Consider the following 15836-nt stretch of genomic DNA (forward strand, 5'->3'; position numbering starts at 1 on the left):
CTGGCAGCTCTAATAATTGAGCTCCATTCTCTCCACAGACTTTCCTGGAAGCTCCAAAGGGGTAGAGCTCCAACAGCTCCAACTGGTACAGTTCCAACGCAGAAAACTGCACCTGTACCCAATCCTCCAACAGTGAGTAAATTAATGCACCTGGATTACCCCCTATAATAATATATTCGAAATAAAATAACAAACCCTCCAATAGATGCCAAAGCGTAGTGGAGTCGCCGTACGTAGGCGAAACCTAATTAAAATAGCTCGTACTAGAGCGTGGATAGAGGAACAAAACAAACAGCTAAAATCAGATCACGCGACAGAACCAGTAAGCTCAACGAAGGAAATAGGAAACGAACAATTAAAACAATCATTCAAACATGTATACGATAGGTCTATTTCAGATGTGACGACCTTATGTAACCAAAATACAACGGGCGATATTTCGTCCTCAGAATTAGGGCAGGTTTCATTTACGGACACAATCAGCCAAGCTAGCCTCAATTTGTCAACATACTACTCATACGCGCACACCCAAAACACCACAAATATTAGACCTCGATCCTTCGGAGAACAGTCAGATATAGAAGCCATTACCCTTTCTGACCAAGAAAACGAAGCGGACAAGGCTTATTACATTGCTAATGTATCACCCTTTTTGAGCAATAGATCTAACCATTAGAATTGGAAGCTATTATTCAAATGACATGTATCATTCACACGTATATACCTATCTCTATTCAAGAATATTATGTATGACCGTTGTTTTTATAAAATCTACAAATACATATATATATGCACATTTAGCCTACCATATTATTGAATGAATAACCATCTTATTCCAAACTCCAAACAAGCAGATAATATTGGAATATCTCTCTCTTTCGATATTGTCCTCGGCGCCCCTGGCTATTGCCGGTGAATGCAGGTAGGCCTAAAATAAAACAGAGGACAACCGTTATCGTCGCTCTTAGGAAAGACGAGACGTTACAGCAGCATACAGTGAGGACGTGTCCCTCGTGCGCGGGAAACGGGGCAGGGAGACGCTAGAGAGGGTCCCTGCGTCTCCTCCCGCTTCCGAGACCCATGAGAAAAAGCAGGGGGTGGCGAGCTCTTATGGTGCGTTCGAAGGGCGTGAGAGAGCGTCCCTGCAATTCATTGAAATATTAATTGGTGAGTTTCCCCTGCTCGGGTTGGTCGATACCGGTTCGGATCGGACCCTTTTTGGTGTAGAGGGTATCGATGCAATCCGCGGGTAGGGGCTATCGTTCCCGAGTACCGTATTTTCCCGGATCCGTCTGGCGGACGGGACGCTGACCACGCTGGACGGGTCAGCGGACGTTATTCTCGAATTGCAGGGACGCCAAGAAACGCTCACGATCGGGTTTTTACCGAGTCTCGCAGTACCGGCCATCCTGGGGATGGATTTTCTGGCGAGATTTCGTTTAGTTCTCGATTTCGCCCGGGGCGAATGGAGCTTCGCGGATGACGCACTGAGCCGCTATCCTTTCTGCAATGAGCGCGGACAACAGAGCTTTTGTTGCGGGGTCTCGGAATTGTCGCGAGAGCAAGAAGTAAAGCTCACAAAATTTATAGATGATACCGTACCGATCGCTGCCGAAAATCCCGGCGTCACGTCGCTGACAGAACATCGAATCGACGTTGGGACGCATTTATCGATTCGGCAGCGATGTTATTTAGTGTCGCCTAAAGTGCAAGAGGCGATCCGTGGGGAAGTAGACGTTATGCTCAAGGCCGGAATTATCAAGCCCTCCGGTAGTGAGTGGTCAAATCCGGTAGTTATGGTGAAGAAACCGAGTGGCAAATATCGCTTTTGTATCGACTTTCGGAAAGTAAATAACGTCGCGAAGAAGGACGCATATCCGTTGCCAAACATGACGGGAATTCTCGACAAGTTACGGTCCGCGCGATACATCTCGACGATAGATCTGAGTCAGGCCTACTTTCAGATACCGCTGGCAGCAGAAAGTCGAGAGATTACCGCTTTTTCCGTACCGGGCAAAGGCCACTATCACTTTACGCGAATGCCGTACGGATTATCGGGGGCTCCGGCCACCTTTCAACGGTTGCTCGATAAATTAATCGGGCCGGAGATGGAGCCCCATGCATTCGCGTATTTAGATGATATTGTCGTAGTTACCGAAACATTCGAAGAACATCTCGAATGGTTATCGCGCGTTCTCGCAAAGATTAGCTCGGCCGGACTTACCGTAAATTTAGAAAAATGCGAATTTTGCCGCTCGGATGTCAAATATCTCGGGTTTTTGGTGCACCGCGACGGTTTAAAGGTAGACGACGAGAAAGTCCAGCCGCTTCTCGAATACCCGGCGCCGACCAATTTAAAGCAACTACGCCGCTTTTTAGGGATGGCGTCGTGGTATCGTCGCTTTTTACCGAAGTTCGCGACCATTAGCGAACCGCTCACGCGACTGCTTAGGAAGGGCAGGCGATGGGAGTGGACTACCGAGCAAACTACCGCTTTTGAGAAAATAAGATCTGATTTGACCACTGCTCCGATCCTTTCGTGCCCAAATTTCGAGGTACCGTTTATCGTACAGACCGACGCGAGTTCCGTGGGCGTGGGAGCTGTATTGACGCAGACAATCGACGGGGTCGAGCGCGTCATCGCGTACGCGAGCCGCGTGCTCGCGGACGCGGAAAGAAAATACAGCACCACGGAGCTCGAGTGTTTGGCGGTCGTTTGGGCGATAAAGAAGTTCAGGCCTTATTTGGAAGGCTACCGTTTTACCGTGATTACCGATCACAGCAGTTTAAGGTGGCTACACAATTTAAGTAATCCCACGGGTCGGCTTGCACGCTGGGCGTTAGAGTTATTAGAGTATGATTACGAAATCATACATCGCAAGGGAGCACTGCATCATGTTCCCGACGCGCTATCGCGCATGTATGGGGGGGATTCCGAGACCCCCATGACGGCCACGGCAATGAAAGAAGGAAGTGATCTCGAGGCGAATGTTGAGTCGGAGGTACCGGAGACCTCCGACAAATGGTACCGCAAGCGTTATCGCGAGGTCGCGAAGGACCCGAAGCGTTTCCCGACTTGGCGAATTATTGAGGAAAGGTTATATTTCTTGAGGCCCACGAAAATAATCTCGGATTTGGTGGAGGATCTCGATCGTTGGAAGTTGGTGTTGCCTGGCGAATCGCGGGGCGAGGCGCTCGGGGAATCCCACGATCATCCTCAGTCGGGCCATCTAGGCGTCGAGAAGACGTATCATCGTCTTGCCGTCGCCTATTACTGGCCCAATATGTTTCGGGATGCCGCAAATTACGTTAGACGATGCGGAGTCTGTCAGCGGACCAAGGTGGACCAGCAGGCCCCTGCCGGCCTGATGGGTCGGAGGGTCGTCGAGAAGCCCTGGACAGTGGTCGTGGCCGACATAATGGGCCCGTTGCCGCGCAGCCGGGCCGGTTACTCCTATCTCTTAGTGATCCAGGATTTATTTTCCAAATGGATGGAGTGCCGGCCCTTGCGTAGCGCGAACGGAAAGCTCATTCGGGCCGCTCTCGACGATCTCGTAATATCGCGCTGGGGAACACCGAAGGTCTTGTTGACAGACAACGGTACCGAGTTCGTCAATAAGGATATCGAGCAGTTCGCAAAAGAAAACGGCATACATCACAGTACCGTACCGCCGTATCACCCGCAGGCCAATCCGGCAGAGCGGGTGAACCGAATTTTAAAGACGATGATCGTGGCCTTCCTCGGAGACGACCACCGCGAGTGGGATGCGCACCTTACCAATTTTCGTTTCGCGTATAATTCCGCGCATCACTCGTCGATCGGGACTTCTCCCGCGTTCCTCAACCTCGGGCGAGAATTAGACCCGCTGAGTTCCGCGAGGCGTCGAGGGGAAAAAACTATCGAGATATCGTCGCGGGATCCGGCCGAATGGTCGGCCCGCATGCGTCGGTTGCAGTCAATACATTCCTGGGTTGCGGAAAATCTAGAGTCCGCGTATCAGCGCCAATCGAGGCGTTATAATTTGCGTAGGCGTCCCGTCGTGTACCAGAAGGGCGATTTGGTGTGGAAGCGACAGCACGTGCTTTCGTCCGCGGCTCAGCACACGGCCGCAAAATTAGCACCGAAGTTTGACGGCCCATTTAAGATTTCTAGAGTACGGTCAGCGGTGGTGTGTGAGCTCGCGCGACTGGACGGGAGCCTTATCGGAAAAGTACACGTCAAGGAACTAAAACCTTACGTAGAACCGCTTGCCTCCTAGGTTACCGTACCGTACCGCGCTAAGAGGAGGGCGGCATGTCCGAGACGGAGAGAAAGTGGGACGCCTTCCGTGGTCGCTATCGCAGTATTTTCCGGACCATAGCCCGGAAGCATCCCGGATTTTGGGCCGGAGCGGGGGACGTTTGGAAGACCCACCGGAGGGAGACGACCACCACACGAGGGGCCCTCGTCCGGGAAATCCCTCTGATGGTGGACGCCGCCACCCAGACGGTTCCCCCACCCCGCGTCGTGCAATATGTGCAGACGCAGACGGAGGGGTGGTGGGACCTCTGGGATGACTTGTTGGTGCAGGCGAGGGAGGAGGCCGGGCGAGAGATGAGGGGGAGCCGCTTGCCGGTCCGCGAAGAGCCTGGACCCCGACCCGCGGCTGGATCCACCTCGGGGGCCGGCGGATCGCGAGGGGGGACGCCCGGAGCTCGGAGGCCGCGGTCTCGAGGCCGCGCTGAGGGCTGCTGGAATTGTGGCAGCCCCGGGCACCGATACTCCGCGTGCCCTGATAGCCGCGGGGAAGAATTTTGTTATCGGTGCGGAGAACGGGGAGCGACCCTCCGGGACTGCCCGCGTTGCCGGGAGGAGTGGCGAAGAAGCGGTTAGAGGGCCGCTCGGCCGGAGAAGGCCACTCCCGCGTACCGCTCCCGAAAGGAAGACATAATGTATCGGGAATTTTTTTTTTTGGTGTCGGGGTTTCTTTTTTTGAGAGGGGGTCTTGCAATTTTTTTTTGTTGATTAATAAAGGGAAAAGAGGCCTAGAGTAGTGTCGCCCTTTCTCTTTCCTACCCCCTTCCGTTCCTTTTTTTTTTTCTCTGGTTTTTTTTGTATGCGAATCCGCGGAAGGCGGGGAAGGCCCCGCCGGTCGTTCGCAATTCCGCCCCCGCGTGCCGTGTCGAGACTCACGAGAGAGACCGAGGGTGAAGCAGGTGGATAGTCAGCGGCGGACAGCGGGCACAAGACCTTGCAGGTCTTCGTCGGGGAGGGGGGAGTTGTGACGTGGCAGCCGGAAAGGCGCCCGTCACAGGCCGACCTTTCGGCCCTTAGGCGAGATTCTCGGGGGGGGGGGGTGTCGCCTTGCGCTCTCCCCCGTAATAATTAGTGTTAGTAGTCGGAGCGCGCAGGTGGAACGGTCCCGCGTCCCCGAGCTCTGTGCCCCTGGACCTCCTGCGCCGCCCATCAGGAGCGGAGGGATCGGTGGAGGAAGGAAGAGGACGACCCCCCTCGGCAAGACCGCCACCCCAGGTGAATGCACTCCTTTAATAATACTAGTATCGGTTTCGTATCGTCGTGAAAGGTTCTCGCTGTCGCTTCCGTTGTCCACAGGCCTGCAAGGATCGCGCCGAACGGTCGGCGTTCCCGTGCTTGGCGCGTGAACGCCGGCTAGACAGAGCCAACCTGAACACGGAGATCGGGCGAGTGTGAGCAAGAGAGAGAGAGAGAACGAGCAAGAGAGTGAGACCGAGCACCCGTCCCGCGGATCGAAAAACAAAGATCCGCGGAAGGATTCCCGTATAGGGAGATTTACCGAGGAACGGGGAAAGACAGGTAGCACGAGACAAACAAACGGACAAGAAAGCCTGTCGGGAGGAGAAAATAAAAAGAGGAGACTCCCATTGTCTCTCTCTCTAATATCGCCGACCTGCTTCCGAATAGTAGCGGAGAGATATCGACTACCGCACCAGAGAATACAAACAAGGAAATTAGTGAAGTTTTTGGCGTCAGCAAGCGGAGGGCTCCGAACGTACAGCTCGCCTGGAAGGGGACGTCAGCGACAGCGTGTGCCAGAGCGAGCGTGGGAGAGAGAGGAGAGGAGAACTACGTCGCCGGGAGGTCCCCGATTTTGTAAGACCTTCCACCTGCATTATTGTTTCGGTGTCGTGCGCGTAAAAGGTCTCGTCAAAGTTATCGGCGTAGCGAACAATCTCGAATTCGCGAGAGCCCAAGCGGAGTATATCGTATCGAGGGGTCGGACCGTTCCGATTCCCGAAACAATAAAGATAAAGATAGTCGAAACGCGCCTCGTTATTCCTGTGCTTTCCCGGTCATTCCCGACTTCCGACGAACCCTTCCCGTCTATCGACTAAAATATCGCAGAGCTACCGGTCCCGCCGACTTCGCGTGTCTCGGCCCTTGGGTGAGGTGTCGCGTAGCGTTGGTGAACGGTGCAGCCCGCTGCACCTGGCGCCCAACCGATTTCGTGAGGGTCAGGTTGGCCGAGACGCGCGGACCGACGGCAGTTTGCCGACGGCGAGCGATAATCGCGTCGCAACATATATATGTGGATGGGGAAGGATGCACTTCATGAAATGATTTATATTATTCCAGCTTTTATAATGAATAATGTCAAGATCTTGTCGTTATTAAGAATATACTTTCGTCTAAATAAACAATAAGATTGTAAAAGTATTATTAATCTGAAACTTTAGTAACTTAATTGTTTAATATAGAATAGTCTTTAAGGATAATGGTAATGGCAGAACGCGGTATATTTTATATATGCAAGTGCAGGTTACAGTGGATACAGTGGGAATATTATATCAAGTACATAATATACATGAAATTATAAAGGCATATAAATGTCTTATAACTAAAATAGCTAATGAGAGAGATAGATAGAAGGCTAACATGAAGGAACGTCTCTGTGAGTCCTTGTTATGAGATAGTTGTAGTTTTTATTTTATTCAATGTCTATTAACGAGGTGAAGGCCTAGGAGGTGGGAGTAAGCAGATTTTCAAAGTAGAGTCTCCGGCGTAAGGAGTTCGCCTGGAGACGATGTCAGAGTGGTGGGATGCCACTGCTGATAAGGATTCTGACTATACCAATACGGCTCTGTGCTTGGCACCGATGCCGTGCGCGCGTGACCCTGTGCTTGGCACCGATGTCATGCGCCCGCAAGGAGGAATGGAAAGAGAATAATAAGTGTGTGAGCGTAGTTCACTGCGTTGACAGACACTGGGGTTTCGTAATCACGATTTAGAAAAAGAAGAATCTGAAGAATGTCTCTCTCTCTATCTCTTTATATATATACTAGCTTGTATAGCGTATCCTAAGGAAATCGGAACGAAATTCTAAGAGCGGTTTGACAAACTAAACGTAGATAATACACTATTCGGATTATAATGAATGGTCCTTATGTAAGGCAGTTACGTACCGACATGAACGAAAATTTCAGCGTGACGCTATGGTATCTGTTAAATAATTCAACTTGGCGTATGATGAAATGTCACTGGTTCACTCACGTAACAATGTTCCTAAGGCTTAGATCGCGATTGTATTTCACTTGCGCGAAACGCGGTGTATGTGAGTGTTGTGCATTAAAATATTATATACTTACTATTTATTTCAGTAGCTCAGACTTTTGCAGAGAAATCTCAAAGAACAGGCTTTTTTATTCCAGAATACTCTCAATACTGTTGGGACCACTCTAGCCACGGCACAACTCGAGCGGGGAGTCGACTTATCCGCACACTTTGAGTATTATAAAACACCGTGGATGTTCTGACAAGTTTCCTAAGAAATCTTCCAGATTTTGAATAGTACAAGGCAAAGGCTCTGAAGGAGCTTAGGAAGAGGCTCTTATGCGAGACGACCGTTGTCCGTGGTGGCACGGTCGCTCAGAGACACTTTTCTTCTTTGCGTCAAATTAACAATGATGTCTTGGAGGCACTCCTAAGAGGCACGTCTGTACCGTATGAACTTCCGATGTCGACTCTGCGGTGGGAGCTGCTCCTGGGGCCTCGTTCGGTCCGGACAATGGAACTCAAGAGTGGGGTAGGCTATATGGTAGGAGTAATGGGATTATAAGAGAGGGATTCAGAGTAGGAGCGTTCAAGGTTTTTCAGAATGGGACTGAGTGGCGTGATGCTGACGGGGCATCGAGAAATCTCGGCGCGCCGCCGGATGTGATAAGGAGCGTGGTCAACGGGATGCCCTATATTACCTGATGTGGGCTCAGGTTACTCGGGGATTCCAGAGTACCCTTGGTGGCCCGGCTGCGTGCGTGCCTTATCTTTGAGACTTCCTGTCGCCAGTCTGACTTATTAATTTATATGTGCGCGTAATTATTTATGCCTTATAATATTATAATATTATAATAAAAATGGTTAATATTATATATGTGTGGTTCTTAAGGTTATCATATACGCCTAATTTAGTATTATATGAATAGTGTAATAGAAAGTTATAATGTTAATTAGTTATGATTTTTATAAAGACAATATGCATGTGTTATAATAAAAGAGATATTTGTTATTAATGTTTAAATGTGGTTATTAAGAATTATTATAAGAAATGCATATTGTTAACAGTGGGTATTCGAGTGTAGAGATTTATAATATTGTATACTGGAAAAATAGGATTCCTTATTACAGGGATCCTTATTATTACTGTTGTTAAATTAATGTTTCTCGGCAAGGCTGAGTTCTACCATAGGGCTCTCTACTTACGTATGTCGGTAAGGTAGGCCCCTTGGGTAGGTTTCGTTATTATTGGCGTCAGTAATTAATTAACAATTATTATAGACGGTTCCTATGTATAAGTTACCGGCTTTTGGACCTTATAGAAGCTTATGATAATAGAAGATTCGATGAACAATTAATTTTTATTATTAGTGATGAGTTCAAGCCGTTGTACTGTACGAACGAATTTAAAAGAGTGCAGTATTTAAGAGGAGCTTGAACGTGGACAGAAGGCTTAAATTAAATTAAATAAAGTATTTAAACGTGACCAAGCCAAAAATGGTGGATTTCCAAGCTAAGTAAAGTATTTAAGCGACCCCTGAACTTAAATAAATGAGGTTTATTAAATTTTAAGTAATAATTACCAAATTTTGAGAATGTACTATCAGAAGGATTCTCTGTCTGTGGGCAGGAATTAATTGTTATCGTATGGCATTATTTCCTTTTGTAATTAATATTCTGAGGTTTTGACATTTGCTTATGTTTCACTAAGATGTTCTCTAGGTACGTAGGTGTTAAAAATATTTTAAATTGACTTTTCTTAATTTTTACGGCAGGTACGCATTACTGGCGTCCCAATAGTCCTTGCGTATGAATTTTAGAATTTTCTGAAGTCTATTGGTAAGTAACATTGTTGGTTTCTTATTAATTGTTAATGTTTTTCAAAATGTTAGTATGGTCGTTAAATAGAGGTCTTTTAATGCTATTGTTAGCAATTAAGATTTTTCTTCTAGGCCTTATAGTTACTGAGAAAAACATGCCTTTTCCTGATTGGCCGAGACATTCAAATGGCCGTAACTTCTAAACTATTGATCTTATAGAAATTTTATTACGACATAATTTGTAATACTTTGAATGAGCCTTAAATCGCACTGCGCGATTTTCTAAAATTATTATTATTTTAAAAGATATGAACTTTTATCGATAAATTTTTATAGTAACAATTACTTTTGATGGTTGAATCTACTTATATGTCTCGCTGACCTTTTGATGTAGAGGCGAAGAAATGATATGGTGGAGAGAACGTCGCAGGACGTTACAGGGACAGGGAGCGCGGCGTCTTGGCCCAGGCAGTGGGGTGCGGAAATGACGAGCTATCGCTCCCGCGCATGGCAAGGGCCATGTCCGGGAGCTAGGAGATATGGGGAGCCTCCTTCTGCCGCAGCGTGCTGTTGCGGAAGAAGCCGCCGAGTGGGAGCGTCGCCCCGGAGACCGCCGCAGGCAGCGGCGGGGAGGGCGGCGCTCCCAAGTTTGGGCAGCGGGCTCGAGGGGGCGCCGGCCGAGGAGGAGGACAGACCAACGGTTCGACGGAGGCCGTCTCTCCGGCCGCCTCGGGCCCGACTCAGCACGCGCGGGGAGATGGGGATGACGGGTGCGCGTGACACCCACCCGCCTACCCCCTAGAGCGTCGGTTAGGGTAGGGTAGAGCGGGGAGAGGAAGCCCGGGTGGGGCTGGACTCCACTCTCCAGTCCCCCTTAGAGGGGAATAATGGAGGGCGCGAGGAGGGGCGACTGTCCCCTTCACCCCAAGTTAAACACCAGAAGGCCAACCCGGCCGGGAAACCGGTCGGAGGACCGCGCCCTGGACTCCCTCAGTGAGACAGGGTGCGGTACTCGATGGCGTAGGTCTCCCAGAGAGCTCTGGGGCCGGGGTGTCGGGGAGGGAATGCGGGAGCAGTTCCCCTGACTCCCCCCACCACGGTCCGAATGGTAGACATCCCGCAGGGGTTTTAGTCAGTAAGAGTCTGACGTAACCCGCGACCCCCCAATGGGTCGGGGTATCCATGATGGATTTCCTCTGTGTTACAAAAAATGGCCATACCCCCTTTCCAGTAAGAAAGGGGGCATATGCGCGAAGGGGTAGGTGGTATGAGCGCGGGCGGGACATAGGAGAGGGCTGCTGGGAAACTGGTTGTCCTCTCAGATGTCATGCTGTCCCGAGGTTCCAAAATCCGGATGGAACCTAGGGACCCGAAGAGAGAGAGATTTGTCTCTGTTCCCAGGGCCTTTTTTTGGTAACGCAGGGAAAATCCATCATGGATACCACCGACCCGTTGGGGGTGTCGGGGTTATGTCAGACTGTAACGGCTGAACTCCGCGGTTCGGTCGCTGCTACGCGTTTCGCGCGGATAATGCTCGTCGGAGTCCGGATTCGAGGGGGAGTAAAGCAGCGAGACACTTGACAATGGCAATCGAAATAACTTTAGCTTTATTGTATGCTTACTGGGATACAAGAGTTCGGCCCCGAAGGCGGTGTCGCGGGTTGCATCTATAAGGCGCGTCGGTACGGTACGGTGCAGTGCGGTGAGCGGTACAAGCGCTCGTACGGACGAATAGGCCGTGCGGAAGGCGGGGCCTATTGCGCGACTCGTGTAGACGGTAACGACGGTAACGGCGCGGTGATCGGTCTCGCTTCGCGACGCTGGGCGTCTCGGACAATTATCGCCCAATATTCGTCTCGCAATCGCTCGCGTATAGATGGTCGCCGGACCGGAGATTTCGATTCTCGGTCGAACGTACGCATGCGAGTCGCGGGATACGCGAAATGATTTCGTCCGTCGGGGCCGAGGACTCTCGACAGAAAAGGCGTACGCACCTTCCCTTTCCCCTACGTTCGCGGAGGAAAGCGACCAAGTGCTGCGGACACTCAGCGGAGACGGCGGACACACCGTCCCGGGTTCTTGGTCGCTGGACGGATCGCCTAAAGGCTGAGTACGCTCAGCGGAGTTCGCCGACGGACGAAATCATTTCGTCGGACGAACCTCTGACTCAAGTCGGCGGGTAAAAGCGAGAGACTGTCGAGTACGCTCGACTGAGCACGTGCACGCACGAGCCCAGGAAGACGGGAGACGGCCAAGTATGGAGTACGCTCGATCGAGACTGCGGACGCACAATCCCGTTTGCTTAGTCGCCGCTCGGGTAGTCGGAAGGCAGAGCGAAACGGTCCGGATATTCTCTTTTTCGGCATGAAGCCGAAAAAGTCTAGATCGAATCGGCGGTACGGATCGGTCTGGTGTCTAGAAGCTAGATCGCCGCCGTTTTATAGTTGATCGCGCTACGATTGATACGGCAGCGATCGAGCGGCGCGCCTATCGGCGCGAGGCACGGTGACGGCGCATAATCGCGGCCGCGCGCGCTAGCGGCAGCGCGTGATCGCCGCGGCGCGCGATAGCGACGGCGCGTGATAGCGGCGGCGCGATCGTTTCGGTACTTTAGGGTGGCGCAAAGCGCCGTTCTTCGGCCCGACAGGTGGTCGGTCGGGCCGGTAGTAACGAGGTGCATCTGCGCCTCGTTACAAGACTCTTACTGACTAAAACCCTTGCGGGATGTCTACTATTCGGACCGTTGTGAGGGGAGTTAGCGGAACTGCTCCCGCATTCCCTCCCCATGTTCCCAGGGCCTCTACAAATAAGGCGACGACTAACATCGCAGTTGCCACCACCAGGACAGATGTCAGGAAGGCAACCATCACCGTTGCCACCAACAGCAGGACCGGGGCTGGCACGGATATCCGTGTCAACACTGCGATCTCAGGGACGAAAAGGAGGGCACCAACGAGTGCAAGCTCGAACTCAACTCTTGAGACGGAATCGAAACAGCCCTCCAACATACCGATACTGGTATGGGATAGAGACCCAAAGAGGAGGCCAGCCACAACTGGCAAGGAAGTAGGCTTCAGATTAAAGAGAGAGGCAGAGGCAAAGAGGAAAAAGGAGGAGGCGATAAACTGCCTCGAGAGAGAGGTGGAGGACCTCCGGGGGGGCATTTTTCGCTTGATAAGAGACAAGCGCCCCCTCGAGGAGGTGTTCAAGGACACAACATCGATGGCGTTGTTGAGGGAGGCTGGGTCGACAGAGCTGACCTCGGAGGCAGGCCGTGCCATCGGCGCGGTTCGGCTGGTGGCACGAGGGTCAAAGATGCCCAAGGGGACTTTCGTGTTATTGCTGAATCGCGCCGCAGCGGCCTCCGAGGCGGTTCTGTTGACCCTTATCGCGAGGGTTGCGGCGCAAGATGGCGGGCAGTTGGCCATCACGGAGATCAGCAGGGAGATGGAGGAATTGCGGGAGGAGCTTAGAGCTTTAAGGGTGGAGAACTGGCGGCTCCAAGAGGAGCAGAATGCGGCCAAGTTGGCTGCTGTCGGTCCCCCCTTACTCCCGCTCCTCCATCTTTCCCTGTTAGGAGAACATATACACAGGTAACTGCAGGCGAGGACACCTTGGTAGCGGACACAGAAATGGCCGGAACATCCAGGTCCCGAAAGAAGAGGAAGACGATGAGGAGGAGGGTGACTAAGAGCCCGCCCCGGGAGTCTTCCAGTTTGGAGGAAGAGAGAGGAGAGGCTGTCGGAGAAATAAAAGTTTATGACGATAACCTCGACTTATATAGAAGAGAGGAGGCCACTACTCTGGTGGCGGCTTACAGGCCACCCAAGTGAGTAACATAGAAGCTTGATGACTCCCTGGCCATCAGCCACCTAGACTTGCAGGATAGGGTGACCTATGACAGGTTAAGCAGGAAGATAGACATCCATGTGGACCTGAGAGGCAGCGTGGATCCGGAGAGTGAGTAGCATGATCACCTGACGAGAGAATTCAGGAGACTGCTGGTAGAAAGGGCAAAAATCATGGAGTGCAGGAGGATAGGGGAGTTGACTCCGGGACCGACGGTGCGGGCCCCGGCTTCTGGCCCCGCCCCCTCCCGACCGAAAGGCAATTGTCAATCCAGACGGGAGAGAGGGAGGGAGAAGTCGAGGGGCGGGTGCCGGAGGCCCCGAAGACCAGGTCTCAGAAGAGAAAGAAACAAAGGGAGAGACAAAAGGAGAGACAGAAGCAGAGGGAGGCAATTTAGAGGAGTGAATCGAACCAGGTAGAGACCTGGATCCCCAGGTCCGCCGTATCAAGCCGGCGGACCTGGGGATCCCCGGATCCATCAAAGTCCGCCGGGCCCTTACGGGGGTTTTACTTATTGAGGTGCCTGGCCTCAACACCGGGGCGCCCGCCGACCGGCTTGTGGAGGAGCTCTGCAAACTGGTGGCGGAAAAGGTCCCCGAGTATCGGGTCCAGAGACCGGTGAGGACCGCAGCGTTGCGGATCACCGGCCTGAACTTGACTGTCGGGGCCCAGGAGGTGGCGGAGGCCGTGTCCCTCGCTGGGGGATGTTCGCCCATGGAAGTTTCTGTGAGCGAGCTCAGCGTGGCCCAGCGAGGAACGGCAGCAGTCGTGGTCCGGTGTCCGCAAGTGGCGGCCGCTAAGGTAGTTGCTGCAGAACGGGCCCAGGTTGACTGGACCCGCGCCAGGGTTACGGGGTTGCCTGCTCGCGCCGTGCTGTGCTACAGATGTCTGGAGCGCGGGCACGTGCGCGAGCAGTGCAGGAATGCCGTCGACCGCAGTAATACGTGCTATCGCAGCGGTAACCCCGGCCACCGTACCAAGGACTGTGAGGTGGCCTCGGCGAGATGCGCAATCTGCGCGGAGAGGGGTGGGCCGGCCAACCACAAAATTGGCGGGCCGGCCTGTAAACCCCCGAGGAACAAGAGGTGGAGGGGGATGCCGAAGGGAACCAAAGAAGAGCAGCGGATAGAGGGGAAAGCTGAGGGCCTCCCCTCTGACAGCAGGAAGGACCCTGCCCCAAAGTGGGAGGGGACCAGGCCGATCCCTTTCCCAACGAGGGATCCTGAACAAGGAGAGGGGGAGGTCAGGCGGGCCTCCCCATTTGAGATGGAGCTGAACCCACAGCCGAAGGAAGCCCGAAGCAAGCTCCGGAGCAAGGGGACACAGCCAAACCGGGGCCACGAGAGCAGAGGGCTCCGAGAAAGAGAGGGGCGACCAGCGAGGACGTCACTGTTCCAGCGGACCTGGAGATTGGAGGAGAAACGGGACCGCTGGAAGCCGAAAAGGTGAGGAAGGTAGAGCCTGCAAACTCACCCCCAACAGCCCTAGGAAAAGGGGAGTCGGGGGATGCGCCCCCTCTGACTGCCCAGCTGGTGGACCCCTCCTCATACTCCCCAGAGGAGGAGGACACCCCAGTAGGGACTCCCTGCACCTCCGCGGAAGTACCCGCAGTTGAGGCACCATAACCGAAACCCCCCAGACGGAGCCGGTAGTGGGAGTGCGATACTCGTGTCGCCTGAGGCTCCCTCTGGGGAGGTGAAGGTGGGTAGCCCGGAGGAGGGACCGGGAGCCTAGCTTTCACGCCTCTTCTCCGGGTCCTACAGGCCAACCTCGGTCGCGGCCACCGGATCCAGGACCTATTGGTCCATGGGCTAATAGAACTGGCGGCCGGGCTGGAGGTAGTCACCGAGCCGTCCTGGATCCCGGTAAACAATCCCGAATTGTTCGGGAGTCGGTACGGCTTGGTGGCCATGATGGCACATCCCGCCTCGGGGTCTCCTCCCTGTAAACACAGGAAACAGGGGACCTCGTACATGTCGGTTGACTGGGGGTCCGTAACAGTGGTGGAGGTATATCTCCCTCACTGCAGGAATAGGGCTGGCCTCGGCGAACTGCCCCCTGTTATGGGGATCCTTGACGAGGTCAAGGATGTGGTGCGGCGGTGCCATCCCCGACCCGTAGTGGTGGCTGAGACTTCAACGCCCACTCCACGGAGTGGGGTTATGGTCCCCGGCAGAGGGATCCCCGGGACGACGCACAGTGTGGCGACTAATGTAAATCACGGAACATAGCAAGTAAAAATGGAAGTTTGATTTTTAACACATTACCAATAAAGATATTTAGTAAAATACTTATAATTTCTTTTCCTCTGTCGCAATTTCCATAATAACTAACAGAATATATATACAACGCAAAATCAACAGTTCAAACTGTTACATCTTAATATGATGCTAGCAAGATGCATCATCCGAGTTAATTTCAAGTTACATATGCAATCATGTTTAGTTTAAAAATGTATTATTTCATCAGCTTTGTGTTACTATATCGAATTATTTTCTTGTATGTTTCTCCAAAAAATATCTATTTTCAACTTTATATATTATTAATTTTCAGTGGAAATTTAAAGTATATTGAAATATATTATAAATTGTTGATTATAACAAAACTCCTGTAACATCCCGTTTCATACTGAAAATTTTATGAAACTATATACCTAA

The 15836-nt window shown here is 52.1% G+C and overlaps 1 protein-coding gene across 1 annotated transcript; it reads left to right on the plus strand.

Annotated features, from left to right (window-relative positions):
• Positions 1–9221: 9221 nt before the first annotated feature.
• Positions 9222–15410, plus strand: LOC105184114 (uncharacterized). Its single transcript, XM_025305027.1, has 7 exons — positions 9222–9232; positions 12126–12864; positions 12924–13159; positions 13244–13290; positions 13595–14164; positions 14464–14624; positions 14943–15410. Exons 1-7 carry the CDS (start codon positions 9222–9224, stop codon positions 15408–15410), a joined length of 2232 nt encoding a protein of 743 aa, XP_025160812.1.
• The last annotated feature ends 426 nt before the right edge of the window (positions 15411–15836 follow it).

This window comes from Harpegnathos saltator, unplaced genomic scaffold, assembly GCF_003227715.2.
Source record: "Harpegnathos saltator strain DR-91 unplaced genomic scaffold, Hsal_v8.6 scaffold667, whole genome shotgun sequence".
Classification (NCBI taxonomy): Eukaryota; Metazoa; Arthropoda; class Insecta; order Hymenoptera; family Formicidae; genus Harpegnathos; species Harpegnathos saltator.

Excerpts from the sequence above, each read along its gene's own strand:
- LOC105184114 (XM_025305027.1), top strand. Across the intron at positions 12,865-12,923 it reads ATGCGGCCAAGTTGGCTGCT|GTAACTGCAGGCGAGGACAC; the intron begins GTCGGTCCCCCC and ends ACATATACACAG. Across the intron at positions 14,165-14,463 it reads CGGCCACCGTACCAAGGACT|CCGAAGGAAGCCCGAAGCAA; the intron begins GTGAGGTGGCCT and ends CTGAACCCACAG.